The sequence below is a fragment of the Carlito syrichta genome, unplaced genomic scaffold (genome assembly GCF_000164805.1).
Source record: "Carlito syrichta isolate Samal-C Ts95f unplaced genomic scaffold, Tarsius_syrichta-2.0.1 Scaffold314051, whole genome shotgun sequence".
NCBI classification, from domain to species: Eukaryota; Metazoa; Chordata; class Mammalia; order Primates; family Tarsiidae; genus Carlito; species Carlito syrichta.
In genome coordinates, this window is record NW_007258147.1 from 14,184 (window position 1) to 29,509 (window position 15,326).

Sequence of the window (15,326 nt, forward strand, 5' to 3'; positions counted from 1 at the left end):
TCACAAAGTTCTTGCTTATGTGGAAACAAGCCCTGACTCCCAGCTACCCTTTCAAAGATGGTGTTACGTAGCTTTTGGCATCTTTGTGATCATCCGTTAGCAACACTGAAGTTGTTTGTAGTCACTAATTTTTAGAGATTGCAGGGGCCCTCCCTTCTGTATTATATCTTTCTGCAGTTCCATTTTGTCAGGGAGCAGGAGACAGCAATGTCAGCTTTGTGGGAGCACCACCTAGCAGAGGGCACATGGAGACGGCGTGCGAGTGAAGGGCCCAGGTGTGAGTCCATCATGTCCTGCTCAGAAGCTTTCCATGGCTCCCGTTGCCCAGCTGAGCAGGCTTTTAAGTCCTTCCATCCCTTCCCACGTGGCTATTCCCTGCTGAACCATCACTCGCTAGCCCCAAGGCACCCTGGACATTTCCCAAGCCTCGGCCCCAAATCACACGATTCCGCCCTCAGTCATTTCTCCACGTGCAAGGTTGAACTCCAGTGTCAGCTCTTCCAGGTGACCTTCCCTGGCCAGGGCCCCCTTCTCCCATCCCCCTCCCTATCCCCATCCCCATCCGCTGCCACTCTCAGTAACCACCTGTGCAGTTCACCCCTAGGTGGTGCTGTTTGTGGAGGCGCCTGTGCCCAAAAGGCCTGAAATCTCAGGCAGGGACTGTATGCTGCCTCACTGTGGGCCCAGCACTGCACCTTCTCTCAGGCAGGTGCCCAGGGATAGCTTCTAGACCTGAGCTTCCCAACTGGAATGGGCTACAGGTGTGCCCAGATGTCAGTCCACCCTCAGGACAGCCTGGCGCAGCACGAGGTGGCCAGATGCTAGTGACCACCCCCAATTTACACATACATCACACACACTATCCTGTCTCTAAGCGAGTTCTAGGCTGTGGCCCCTTCAATTCTTTCCAACATGTTACAAGGCCTCTACTCAGAAAGCAGAGTTACTTCTTGTGACTTAGGGACTCTTCCAACTCTCAGCCTCACTGATTCCTCCCGTGGGGAGTCCAGCTGGGGTCAACAGAATAGCCTGGGTCCTTCTGCATTCCAGTCTACCCAGACCTGGAGTCAACCCATTGGCTCTCTGTTGAAAACTAGTCCCTGCGTATTCTCAGCGAGAGCCTAGGCCATGCCTTCTCTTCCTTTCCTTCCAGATCCACGTCCTGTTTCCAGCCCTGAAACACAAACCTCCATTACCATAATCTGTTTCTTCTTATTAGAAAGTCTCAGATACTGTCTTAAATGTCACCTTCTCTATTATTGCAGGAAAAAAAGGCCATGGAATAAAAAATGCATTGTTCACTCAACATCTGTTTAGAGAGAGAAATGAAAGGGGTGGACTGGGTTCGGTGGCTCAGCCTGTAATCCCAGCACTTTGGGAGGCCAAGGCGAGAGGATTGCCTGAGCCCGCAGGTTCAAGACCCACCCAGGCAACTTGGTGAGACCTTATCTCTACAATAAATTAAAAAAAAAAAAATAGCCGGGTGTGGTAGCATGAGCCTGTAGTTCCAGCTACTTAGAAGGCTGAGGCGGAAGGATCACCTGAGCCTTGCAAGTCGAGGCTGCAGTGGCCAGGAGCGTGCCACCACCCTCCAGCCTGGGGACAGAGTGAGACTCCAACTAAAAAAAAAAGAAAAGAAAAGAAAGGGGTGAACACCAGCCAGAAGTGGTTACTACCACACTTCGGTTCCTAGCACATCAATTTTATGGGTTCTCTTTAATGCAAGTACACCCACCCCGCCCACCCACACAGACACACATGTCTTTCCAGAAATTGTTTTGAGAGGCACAGGAGAAGGCCCTAACTCACAAGAAACTTCAGAAGTCAAATTATAGGCATTTGAAGAGACTCAACTATACAATGTGAAACGAGTTGTATGGTAAACAAGGTCAAATAAATATGAACCAATATTGAAAATTTGGAAATATATTTGAGGCCAGGCATGTTGGCTCACACCTGTAATCCCAGCACTTTGAGGGGCTGAGGGGAGAGGATTGTTTGAGTCCACGGGTTCAAGACCAGCCTGGGCGACATAGCAAGACCTCTTCTCCACAAAAAATCAAAAAGTTAGTTGGGCATAGTGGCATGTGTCTGTAGTCCCAGCTACTCAGGAGGCTGAGGATTGCTTGAGACCAGGTTGATGTTGCGGTGAGGTGTGATTTTTGCCAGTGTGTCACTGTACTCCAGCCTGGGTGACAGAGTAAGACCCTGACTCAAAAAAATTATTTATTTATTTACTTATTTATCGATATTTTTAAATTTTGATATTGTGGGGTACAGTTAAGAGTTAGGTATACAAATATGCTTCATTCAGGCCCCCTTGTTGATAACAGGTGTCTCCCCGTCTCCAGACAGCTGTTTACTACCATTAGTCCCATCCCCCAAAATTTTTTTTTAAAGATTAGTCTCAGTACTAGTTCAAAACAACAAAGGGAGATAGAACATTGAACCTCTGTAAGATTCATGCTACTTGTTCAAAGTAGTAAAACAATGAGAACCTCTTTTTAGCTGGGTTTGTAACTTCATCATACTCGACACAAAACTTTGTTCATATGAAGAGCTGATTTCAGCACTCCCCCATGTTTGAAAATGACAAGATACATGCCCCACACTCCCCATCCCATCTACACTAATCTATTTTTCACCTAACACACTGTAACCAGCTTCTATGCTTACAGTTACTGTGCACCTGCCCCCATCTGAATGGAAATTCCCCATGGAGGGAACTGGGCTGTTTACCACTGTACCCTCAGAGCTTAAAGCAATCCCTGGCACATAGTAGGCCCTCAATATTTATTGAAGAAGGAGTACATGCCATTTCCCTCTCTCTGCTCAGCGAGGCAGGAGTGCTTTCAGTATTTCTCTGCCTTCAAGATCCTTTGACCAGTTCGCTTCTCTGGTGCTGAGTGACACTGTACAATACTAAATGGACACAGAGCCCAAGGGCAGGAAAGAGATAAGGGCAGTGGGAATGTAAAGGAGAGACGGAGGGCTGTGGGGGAGGGAGGTCTGTTTGGCTTTGCAGGGAGAATGAAGGCTTATAGGAGAGGACCTGGTGGTGCAGTGGGCTCACATCTGTAATCCCAGCACTTTGGGAGGCTGAGGCAAGAGGATCATTTGAGGCCATAAGTTTGAGGCCGCAGTGAGCTACGATAGCACTGCTGCACTCCAGCCTCGGCGAGAGTGAGATCCTGTCTCTTTAAAAAAAAAAAAAAAAAAAGGGCTATGCCGCCAGCTCTTGTCCCTCTGTGCAGCAACACAGCCACAGGACTTGCTTTTGAGGCCACCTCCTCTTCCACCAACTTGAAGCAGAGACTGCTTCGTTTGCTCTGTCTCTCCAATGGGCTTGACACAGGGCCTAGCCCAGAAATGTCTGCTGCCTAAGTGGGGGGCTGGTGCTGGTGGATGAAAGCCAGGTTTCTAAAGACCGCCATTCCCGCCCCACCTCACCCAGACACACCCTACAGCACCAGCAAGGAAACAGAGGACTCAGAGAATGGCACTTTATTATTATTATTTTTTGAGTCGGAGTCTCACCCTGTCACCCAGGCTGGAGTGCAGTGGCATGCTCAACCTGCTGGACTCAGGCGATTCTTCCACCTCAGCCTTCCAAATAGCCGGAACTACAGGCATGTGCCACCACACCCCTAATTTTTAAATTTATTGTAGAGATGAGGTTTCACCAAGTTGCCCAGGCTGGTCTCCAACGCTGGGCTCAGGCAGTTCTCTTGCCTTGGCCTCCCAAAGTGCTGGGATTACAGACATCAGCCACCATGCCCAGCCAGCACTTATTTTAAGACTTGATTTTTTTGCCATGATTTTCTACCAAGTTTTCCATGATGGTGTCATCTTCTTCAACAGTGGCCAGGACTTTCTTGCCCACTAGATTAAAGATGTCTTCAGGTGGGTAGCCTTTGGGCTCACCCACCTTCACAGTGAGCATGTCCAGTGTCAGGATAGTGCCTTCTGGAATTTTCACTTTGGCCACCACAGACTTGCCCAGCTGTGGACAAAATTAAGTCTCAGTGTCAGCTTCACAGAAGTAACTACTGCAACACTGCTTTACATTCAAGGTCCCTGATCAATATTCACAAGATAGCCTGAGAGCAGGGCTTCTGTTAGCCACCACCCTCCCCACCCCGCAGAATACCATCTCATATACAACACGGATTCAGCCAGTGTAAGATAAATTCAGAGGCTCAGAGAAGGGGCCTTTACAGTAAAGTGCAGAGGAAAGACCTTAGGCCATGTAGACAAACAAGAGCCAGGTTTAAATCCCAGTCAGCTGGGTATAAGCCACGTTTTCGTTTCTCCACAAAATTGAAAATAAGAGGCCAGGCACAGTGGCTTACACCTATAATCCCAGCACTTTGGGAGACCGAGTTGAGAGGATTGCCTGAGCCCACGGGTTCGAGACCAGCCTGGGCAACTTGGCGAGACCTCATCTCTACAATAAATCAAAAATTAGCCGGGCGTGGTAGTGCATGCCTGTGGTTCCAGCTACTTGGAAGGCTGAGGCGGGAAGATCACTTGGGCCCAGCAGGCCGAGGCTGTGGTGGCTGTGAGCATGCCACTGCACTCCAGCCTGGGAGACAGAGTGAGACTCCGACTCAAAAAAAGAAAGCTTTTTGCCACCATCGAGCTCGGCATCTCATTGTAAACATGGGGAAACTGAGGCCCACAGAGGATGAGCTTCTTGGTCAAGGTTGCAAATAGCCAGGATGAAAATGCAGATGATGAGATTCCTGACTCCCAGTCCACTGCTCTGGAGGGACACAGACCTGACAGCCACTTTGTTTGGTAAAATATGGTGAGTATGACTGTTATTCAGATGACAGGCCCCCTGGGGAGGGGCAGATAGGACAGACAGGAGAGGGAAATGAAGGATACCTGAAGCTCATGACCAGTGTTTCTGTCTTCTCCATAAATCTCTTAAATAATCTGCTTTATTACTCTACATCCTCCATGTAAGAGTCCAAGGAATCAATTCTGCCTGGTATTTAGTGCCAGGGAAAAATGTCTGCCAACTGGTAATTATCAGATCATGCATCCTGTTAAATTTTACTGTTTGCTCAGGGATCCAAATTAAATGCTCAGCTGCTCTAAATCTCATTCTGGTTTCTGGTATAATTCTGTCCCAGTTTGTTTCCTTTTATGATTATTTTAATTTCCTAATATACACATCCCTTTAATTTGGGACAGCAGGCAGGCCCCACTAGATGACAGTGGTCCCAGGCATGCCTGGTGTTTGATCCTTGCCTGGACCCAGACAGCCTGCACCAGAGTAGGTGTGTCTGCACACCTGGCAGCCTCTGGATGCCTAGATTTATGATGCAGAGGGCAAGAAGGCCTGGGCCGCGGCTTCCAGAAAGCCCAGATGGTCAGTGTGCCAGGCAGTGCTTCTTGGCCTCACTATCCCTTCTGTGTGAAGGTCAATGCTGCACAAGGAATACATGCATTGTCACCCACCAACCTCCCATGACAACTCACTGTGCACCCATCCAGTGCCTCCCCTGCTTAGGGAATGCCACAGGCTCGTCTCCCAAAGCCTGAATGTTTCTCAGGGGTCGCCTACTCCAAAGGTCTCCAAACTTGGCCTATCCCTGGGCCTCACCTCCCTTGCATCTCCTGGTCTGGGAGTACTGGGGCCATGGGTTCAGAGAGTCGGTGGAAGACTCTAATGTGATCCGAGGTGGCCAGAGAAACCACAAAAGTTCCCTTTCTGGAACACATCTCCTACTGCTGCCAGGAGCAGGAGTAACAGGAGGTACTATAGCAGATAACTACTGTACAAGTTCCTGCCACTCTGAGTAATACTCTTGCTGCAAATACGAGCTTGAAGAAGCTCAGAGGGGTTGGAGCGACATTCCTTTATCCTCTGATCAGCCTGGCTCAGGTAGGGCTAGACGCTCCCTCTTGGGTCACCATGTCCTCACTCACAGCAGGCAAGCCCAGCAGAGACAGGCAGGACACACCTTCTCATTGCAGGCCATCTCACAGGGCAGCAGCTGCTTGACTGGGGAGCCCAGGGATCTCTCCACAAGGCGCACTGACCGCACCAGCTCGGCCAGTTCTCCAGGCTCCAGCGAGGCTGAGTGGTCACTCCCCTTCCAGGTCTTGTCCAAAGTTATGTGACGTTCCAACACCTTGGCCCCCAGAGCCACTGCAGCCACAGATATCGCTATGCCTGTTTCGTGCCCAGAGTACCCAATGGGGATGTCAGGAAATAGCTTTTGATATTCCTTTAAAATAAGAAAAGAAAAATAAGGATAAGTATTGTGGTGCCGTATGCATGCTCTCCAGGGACAGGCAGATCTGGGTTGAGCCCCAGTTTAGCTGATCCCTAGTTGTGCAATCACAGACAAGATACTGAGCCTCTCTTTCCTGGGATAATAATAGTATCTGTCAAGGGTTGCTGTAAATGTATTTAAAACACTCAGTACATGAATGCTCCAAAAATAAGGGTTATTATTAGTATAAAGAATGCATTTTGGCCGGGCTCGGTGGCTCAACCTGTAATCCCAGCACTTTGGGAGGCCGAGGCAAGTGGATTGCCTGAGCCTGTGGGTTTGTGACTAGCCGGGTCAACTTGGCGAGACCTCGTCTTTATAGTAAATCAAAAATTAGCCAGGCACAATAGTGCGCGCCTATAGTTCCAGCTACTTGGAAGGCTGAGGTGAAAGGATCGCCAGAGTCTAGATGGTTGATGCTGGGGTGGCCATGAATGTGCCACTGCACTGCAGCCTGAGAGACAGAGTGAGACTCCAACTCATTCAAAAAAAAAAAAGAAGAATGCATTTTAAGAATGTTACACTGCACAAACCACCACAAATAACAAAAGAACTTCAACTGAATGCCTAAACTCATTTCGAAAGCATCTGTCACATTTAATTAGCCTGAGCTGCTAAAGCAAGTGTGCTGTGTACACAAATATCACCATCAATAATACATACAGCCCAATCTCAAAACAATCCTTTAGTGGAAATGCTAAATAATTGATTAATCAGTTATCCATAACTCACTGAATGCAACAAAAGACATTCTAAGACGGGTGAGTTTTGTCAGTGAGGGTGACCAGAAACCTTAAGGAGTAGAAAGACTCAGAAGGGGTTTACTAAAATTAGGACAGTTGGGTGGCAAAGGCCTTGAAACCAGGCCTAGGGGTGTGTGATGGGGCACAAGCAGCTAGGTCTGGGAATTCAAACTGCCGTATGCTGTGGTGTCCTAAGAGAACTAGACGGCACCTCAAGTGGGGAGGGAAGGGCACAGGTGTCTATGATCTACTGACAAAGAAAATTAAGGAAAATACCTGGAGTCACATATGCTAAATTGTTAATTATGATAGTCTCTGTGGGATGGCATTACAAGGGACGGTTACTTTTTACATTATATATTTCAGAGTTGTTTGAGAAAAAAATGTTGGTTAGGCGTGGTGGCTCAGCCTGCAATCCCAGCACTGTGGGAGGCCGAGGCAAGAGGATTGCCTGAGCCCACAGGTTCAAGATCAGCCTGGGCAACTTGGTGAGACTTCGTCTCTACAATAAATAAAACAAAAACTAGCCAGACATGGTGGCGTGCATCTGTAATTCCAGCTACTTGGAAGGCTGAGGAGGAAGGATCACCTGGGCCCAGCAGGTCAAGGCTGCGGTGGCCGTGAGCATGCCATTGCATTCTAGCCTGGGTGACAGAGTGAGACTCCAACTCAAAAAAAAAAAAGCTTTTCATTTTCTAGGTCAGTGGCTCTCAGTCCTGGCTTCACGTTAGAATCTGCTGGGGCTCTTAAAAATGATAACAGGCCAGGCACAGTGGCTCATGCCTATAAAATCCCAGCACTCTGGGAGGCCCACGGGTTTGAGACCAGCCCAGACAACTTGGCAAGACTTTGTCTCTGCAATAAATTTTTTAAAAAATGTTTAAGTTGTAAAAATTACATGGTTTAGTAATCAGCTAGAAGTAGAGCAAAAACTATCAGGATTGGGAGGGACAAAAAGCTTAAGTAAAAAGATAGCAGTGTCAGTTTTCAAGAATATTAATTTTTAAAAATTAAATATAAGCCAGGCTCGGTGGCTCAGCCTGTAATCCCGCACTTTGGGAGGCTGAGGTGAGTGGATTGCCTGAGCCCGAGAGTTCGAGACCCGCCTGGGCAACTTGGCGAGACCTCATCTCTACAATAAATCAAAAACTAGCCAGGCGTGGTAGCACGTGCCTGTAGTTCCAGCTACTTGGAAGGCTGAGGCAGAAGGATCACCAGAGTCCAGCAGGTCAAGGCTGTGGTGGCCAGGAGTGGCCACTGCACTCCAGTCTGTCCGACAGAGTGGGACTCCAACTCAAAAAAAAAAAAAAAAAAAAGTTAAATATAAAGGCTGTGTAGCAACATGTAATAAAAAAGCTTGTACTGTCATGGAGAAAACCCAGGATATCACATACCAGACTGAAGGGTGAATATAAAAGGAAAAAACTGATTAATTGCAATGAGCAGTATTATAAATGTGTATGTGTGTGTGTGTGTGTGTGTGTGTGTATGTGTGTGTTTTCCATGAATGTTATTATCATTCATGGAAATTACATATACATATATATTTTTTCCAATTAAGTTTTAGGCCCTGCTAGGAAGGACTGACAGAGATGGCCAGAGACAGTAAAAGGCAAAGGGCTAGGAGGATACGCCAGGTTCTAGTTCCAACTTTGTCACCAAGCTGCTCTGGAATTCCAGGTTTCCCTTTGGGACTGGATTTTATCATCTGTAAAATGATTTGAGTAGACAAAAACCTAGGAGACACAAAGCTTCCTCATGGTTGTCACTGTAACTAGTTTGAGTCTCAAGGATGCTCAAAATCAGAAAATAAGAGAGCCAGCAAGTAATGGAACAGAAGAAGCCAGAAGTTTCAAGGTCTCTTATCACTCAGTATAAAAAAAGACAGATGTCTGAACACCAGTTTTCATAGCAGCATTATTTGTAATCGCCAAAAGGTGGAAACAACCCAAATGTCCATCAATATATGAATTAACAAACAAATTATAGTATATATGAACAAAGGAACAATATTCAGCCTGTAATATTATAATAATATAATAGTAATATAATATATATAATAATATTCACTCAGGGTGTGGTGGCTCAAGCCTGTAATCCCAGCACTTTGAGAGGTCAAGGCGGGAGGACTACTTGAGCCTAGGGGTTCAAGACCGGCCTGGGCAACATAGTGAAACTTTGTCTCTACAAAAAATTTAAAAATTAGCTGGGCTTGGTGGCATGTACCTACAGTCCCAGCTACTCGGGAGGCTGTGGTAGAAGGATTGCCTAAACCCAGGAGGTTGAGGCTGTGGTGAGCCATGATCATGCCATTTCAGCCATTCCAGCCTGGGTGACAGAGTGAGATCCCAAAAAAAAAAAAAAAATTCAGCCTTAAAAAGGAAGGAAATTCTGACACGTGGATGAATTTTGAGGACATTATACTAAGTGAAAGAAGTCAGTTCCAAAAGGATAAATACTGTATGATTCTACTTATATGCGGAACGTGGAGCAGTCACATTCATAGAGACAGAAAGGAGAGTGGTAGCTGCCAGAGGCTGGGAAGTGAGGGAATTCGGAGTTAGCATTCACTGGGTCCATTTCAGTTTGACATTGGAGATGGTGATGGCAGCACAGCATTGGAAACATACTTAAAGTCACTGAACTGTACATCTGAAAGTGGTTAAGAGAGTAAGTCTTATGCTTTGTGTATCTTACCACAATGAAGAAACAAACAATACACTAATAAAGGAAATGGCCAGCAATCCACAGAAGAGGGACTTCTGGCGGCCAGTACACTTGGGTAAAGAAAACGGAAGTAAAGACAATGATAAGGACTTCATTTTACATTTTATAAGGGAAGAAATTAAGATTGGTTTTAAGAAAATGTCATTTATAGTCACCCTCTTTAGAATGTATATGTGTTGTCTCAACTGCTTGGTTCTATTTTGATTTTATAACCACGAGACTGTCAAAGGATGTTCAAATTATGAAGCATGCATGGTTGGTTAGCATTTTGGTTATAAAAAGACTAAGTTCCCCACTACAACTGGCCCAAGAAAAGCCGCCATGCTGTGGCCGGGTCAGATGACACCCTCCACCCCCGCTCACCGAGATCACCCGCAGGTTGACGTCCTCAGGCTGGAGTGGGTATGCACTGGTGCACTGTAGGAAGCAGAAGTTGGGGTTGAGAGGCTTCACGATCTGATAGACCTGCTTCATGGTGGCCATCGACTGCATCCCGCTGGAGATCACCATCGGGCGACCTGAATGACCCAGCACCAACACCACCATCACTCTCTCAGCAGGGGTTCTGACTCTGCTCAACACATCCCAACTGCTGGGCTTATCCAACTGAACGTCATAGACATCTCTTAAAACAGCTGTCCCCAGCCTTCTTGGCATCAGAAACCAGTTTTGTAGAAGACATTTTTGCCACAGAACAGGGAAGGAGATGGTTTGGGGATGATTCAAGCACATAACATGTATTGTGCACTTTATTGCTATTATTATTACATTATAATATATAGTGAAATAATTATACAACTCACCATAAAGAAAAAAAAGAGGCATGGATGGAAGTGTTAAATAAAATAATGGGCAGGCCACACACAGATAAAATAAGTGTCAGATTCCGATGTAAAGCCTGCCACCAGACACAGCTGTACAACAGAAGTGCATCAACTCACTTGCCACTCACTGATAGGGTTTTGATAAGAGTCTGCAAGCAAATGACTTATTATGGTCTCTGTGCAGTCAAACCCCACTGCTGATGTTAATCTGTATTTGCAGCCACTAGCATCACCGCCTTAGCTCCACCTCAGACCATCAGGCATTAGATTCTCATAAGGAGCACGCAAACTAGATCCCTCACATGTGTAGTTCACAACAGGGTTCACACTCCTATGAGAATCTAATATCACTGTTGCTCTGACAAGAGGCAGAGCTCAGGCGGTAATGCGAGTGATGGAGAGTAAGTACAGATGCAACTTCACTTGCCCACAGCTAACCTCCTGCTGTGTGGCTTGGTTCTTAATACACCACAGACCGACACCAATCCGTGGCCTGGGAGCTGGGAACCCCTGTCTTAAAGCAGTGTGCCAGCCACTAGGGGGGAATAGAAATGAGCTTACTGAATTCCTGCCCGGGGCCATAGGAAAGATGGACTCCCCTCTGCCCCCCAACAGTGTTCTTTAGCAAAGTGAATAGGAGTAAGGAGGCAGAGGAATGTCACTGCCAAGGGGAAATAAGCATGTCCTCTGAGGTCACACATAGCAGCCCAGTAGGTAGCACTGACTGGATTCAAGAGTGAGAAAGAGGCTGGGCATGGTAGCTCAGCCTGTAATCCCAGCACTTTGGGAGGCTGAGGTGAGAGGATTGCCTGAGACTGGGGATTCAAGACCAGGCTGGGCGACTTGGTGAGACCTCGTCTCTACAATAAATCACAAAAATGAGCTGGGCGCGGTGGTGTGCGTCTGTAGTTCCATCTACTTGAAAGGTTGAGGTGGAAGGATCGCCTAAGCCCAGCAGGCTGAGACTGCGGTGGCCATGAGCATGCCACTGCACTCCAGCCTGGGTGACAAGAGTGAGACTCCAACTCAAAAAAAAAAAAAAGTGAAAAAGAGTGGGAAAGCCAGGGCTGCACTTCTTGCTGGGCCTGGGAAGAGCACAGTCCTTCTGTTTCAGAGGCCTTCTCTATGAAAAATACGCGTAGAGCATTGTAATCATGACCTGCTTCAGTCCCAGGGTTATGAGGATCAAATGAGATCACTGATGTTGTAAAACTACTAACTGTAACGTGCAGATGTTCCATATATAATACCTGCAGAATATTTCTCAAATCAGAGTTTCATCTAGGAAAGTTTTGTTTTGTTTTTGAGACAAGGTCTCACTCTGTCACTTCTGGACTTAAGCGATCCTTCCAGCCTTAGCCTCCCAAGTAGCCGGGACTACAGGTGCCACAACCGCACCCAGCTAGAAGTTTTATATCCTTGACTTCTTGTCTTTTTTTTGGGGGGGGGAGGCTATAGTGCCACTTATTTTTGTTTTTTATAAGTTGGAGTCTTAGCCTGACAGTCACGCTGGATTGCAGTGGCATAATCACAGCTCACAGCAGCCTCAATCTCCTGGGCACAGGTGATCCTCTCACCTAAGCCTCTTGAGTAGCTAGGACCACAGGTGCATGCCACTTAACTTTTCGTAGAGATGAGGTCTTGCTAGTTGCTCAAGATGGCCTTGAACTCTTGGGTTCAAGTAATCTTTCTGCATTGACCTTCAAAAGTTCTGGGATTACAGGTGTAAGCCACTGTGCCCGGTCCCTAATTTCTTATGAATTAAAAAAAATTTAATTACAAAATTTTCTTTAAAAGTTTCACATACAAACTGTCATATCCTTAATTTCCTTCCTTTCAATTTAGCACATAAAAAGTGGCAGTATATGCTGATTGAGGAGAGGCTTCTAAAGTGTGTCTTCATGAGATCTACCTCAAAGCAGGCCATGCTAGGGAGTAAAAATAGGAAGGCATGTATGCCCTCAGATTTCATGATAAAAATTAGACTCAGTCGGGCTCGGTGGCTCAGCCTGTAATCCCAGCAATTTGGGAGGCTGAGGTGAGTGGACTGCCTGAGCCTGCGGGTTCAAGACCCGCCTGGGCAACTTGGTGAGACCTCATCTCTACAATAAATAAAAAATTAGCTGGGCGTGGTAGCGCGCACCTGTAGTTCCAGCTACTTGGAAGGTTGAGGCAGAAGGATTGCCAGAGCCCAGCAGGTCGAGGCTGCAGTGGCCGGTAGCAGCCACTGCACTCTAGTCTGGGTGACAGAGTGAGACTTCAACTCAAAAAAAAAAAAAAAAATTAGACTCACCTTTTTTGGCTGTCTTTTCCAGATAAGGGAAATTGTTAGTATCCCCAGATCCAACTTTGAAAAACGGAACATTCAGTTCATGCAGAAATTCCACTGCCATCTACAAAAAACAAAGCGGGAGCTCCTGTTCACCACTGTTCAGAAGCTGTCCTCATGCCAAGGGGGAGTGACACACAAACAGAACCCCCTCTTCTTACCCAGGGAAAGGGACTCTCAACAACTCGACAGCAGGCAAAGATCTGTTCTGGTCATTTCATTCAAATTCAAGCATTCATTCGTATCCACCCATCCATCTGTCCAACAAACATTTAGTGCTGGTCTCTGTGCTGGTTACAAAAATCTGGAAAAAATATCACTCTTCGGGCCAGACCCTGCCTTCCCCAGGGGTCCAGGGCCTAATGAACAAACATGAAAGGGTCATGACTTAATCTTGACCCAGAAAACCAGGAAGTGAAATGATGAATGACCCTCAAAGGCTCTCCCCTTTACGCAGGGCCAAATGGGCAGGAAGAGAGGCTGCTTCAATCCTTGCCAAAAGGGGGAGTGGAGAATTTTGTGGCCCAGCCTGGACACGATGATCCACAGCTGGCAGGGCCCATTAGACCCAATCCCTTTCAAACCTCAAACCATGAGGCCCACAGAAAAACAAACCTCGGTCACTTTTTTTCTCTGTTGCCCAGGCTAAAGTGTAGTGGCACGATCATAGCTCACTGCAGCCTCAACCTTCTATGCTCAAGTGATTCTCTTGCCTCAGCCTCCCAAGTAGCTGGGACTACAGGCACCTGCCATTGCACTTGGCTAATTTTTAAGATGCTTATAGAGACAAGGTGTCATTATATTGCCCAGGCTGGTCTTAAACTCCTGGCGTCAAGCAATTCTCCCATTTCAGACTCTTAAAATGCTGAGATTACAAGAGTAAGCCACCACACCCAGTCCTGAAACTTTTTGAATTGGAGTCTCACTCTGTTGCCTAGGCTGGAATGCAGTGGCATGATCAGCTCACTGCACTACCTCCTGGGTTCTGGTGATCCTTCTGCCTCAGGCTCCTGAGTAACTGGGATTACAGGCTCATGCCACCATGCTAGGCTAATTTTTTTTTTTTTGTAGAGACAAGGTCTCACCATATTGCCCAAGCTGATCTTGAATTCCTGGCCTCAAGCAATCCTCCCACCTTGGCCTCCCAAAGTGCTGGAGATACAAGAGTGAACCACTGCACCTGCCCTGCTTTGATTTTTTAAAAAAATTAAGTTGGAAAGCAGCAGTGGGAAGAACCAATGTCTCCAAATGCTTCAAAATATCTTAGTTGTATTCTGAAATGCTGCCTGCTATTCAGAAGTGAATTAAGGCTTCTCACACTTGATCACATGCACACGAATTTCCCAGGGATCTTGCTAAAATGAATTGCACATTCTGATACGGTTGGTCTAGGGGGAACTGAAAGACTATGTTTCTGTTAAGTTCCTGGGAAATGCCCACTCTGCTGCTCCTGTTGGCCCACAGAACACACTGAGTAGCAAGGGGCTAGGCACCGTGCGTGAAAATCCAGAAGGTGCGAGGTGGTAAGGACGTTCGAGGCCACCCTGCAAGTGCCTCTTTGAATCTATCCACTACGGTCTGAGCTTCCTCCATCCTCCCAGCGGGTGCTGAGCTACTCCAAACACTGTGGATGCGCTCAGAGAACAACTCTGCTCCCATTAAGGCCTCTGACCCACAGGCAGGAGTTGCTGGAGGGCCAGAAGAGTGGCTGGCCGGCGAGGTGCAATTCCAAGGCACTGGGCATACTCTCGGTACAAGAGACACTGTGCTGTGTAGCCGAGTGCAACTCACCTCCAAGTGTCTAGCTTTGATGCCGTTCTCGCTGCTCTTCCCCTTGGCATTACTTTTTTCCTCTGCTCTCTTTCCCCTCCCATATTTTTCTACCTCATCCTCTCCTGTTTCTGTGTCTCACTCTGTTGACCACCCTAAGATGAAACTGAAAAACTTCCATTTATAATATATTTACCAAACAAAGTCTAATTTTCCCACTTTACTCATTCCATCTGGCAGATGAAGATAATGCTTTCTGATTGTTTATTTAGAGTTGGAGTCTCACTCTGTTGCTCAGCTTAGAGTGCAGTGGCAAGCTCATAGTCACCACAGCCTTGACCTGTTGGGCTCAGCTGATCCTTCCACCTTAGTCTTTCAAGTAGATGGAACTACAGGCATGTGCCACCACAGCCAGCTAATTTTTTTTTTTTAGGTGGGAGTCTCACTCTGTCGCCCAGGCTGGAGTGCAATGGCACATTCACGACCACCCCAGCGTCGACCTGCTGGGCTCTGGCGAGACTTCTGCCTCAGCCTTCCAAGTAGCTAGAACTACAGGTGCATGCTACCATGCCTGGCTAATTTTATTTATTTATTTATTTATTTTTTGAGTTGGAGTCTCACTCTGTCGCCCAGACTGGAGTGC

The 15,326-nt window shown here is 46.9% G+C and overlaps 1 protein-coding gene across 1 annotated transcript in view; it reads right to left on the reverse strand.

Annotated features, from left to right (window-relative positions):
• Window positions 1-3,712: 3,712 nt before the first annotated feature.
• Window positions 3,713-15,326, reverse strand: part of NANS (N-acetylneuraminate synthase) — a 32,004-nt gene continuing 20,390 nt past the window's right edge. The window contains exons 3-6 of the mRNA XM_008070908.2: window positions 12,878-12,977; window positions 10,124-10,278; window positions 5,976-6,242; window positions 3,713-4,003 (exon numbers count right to left, since the gene is read on the reverse strand). Coding sequence (XP_008069099.1) covers window positions 3,794-4,003; window positions 5,976-6,242; window positions 10,124-10,278; window positions 12,878-12,977 — 732 coding nt within the window. The 3' untranslated portion in view covers window positions 3,713-3,793. The remainder of the gene's footprint in view (window positions 4,004-5,975; window positions 6,243-10,123; window positions 10,279-12,877; window positions 12,978-15,326) is intronic.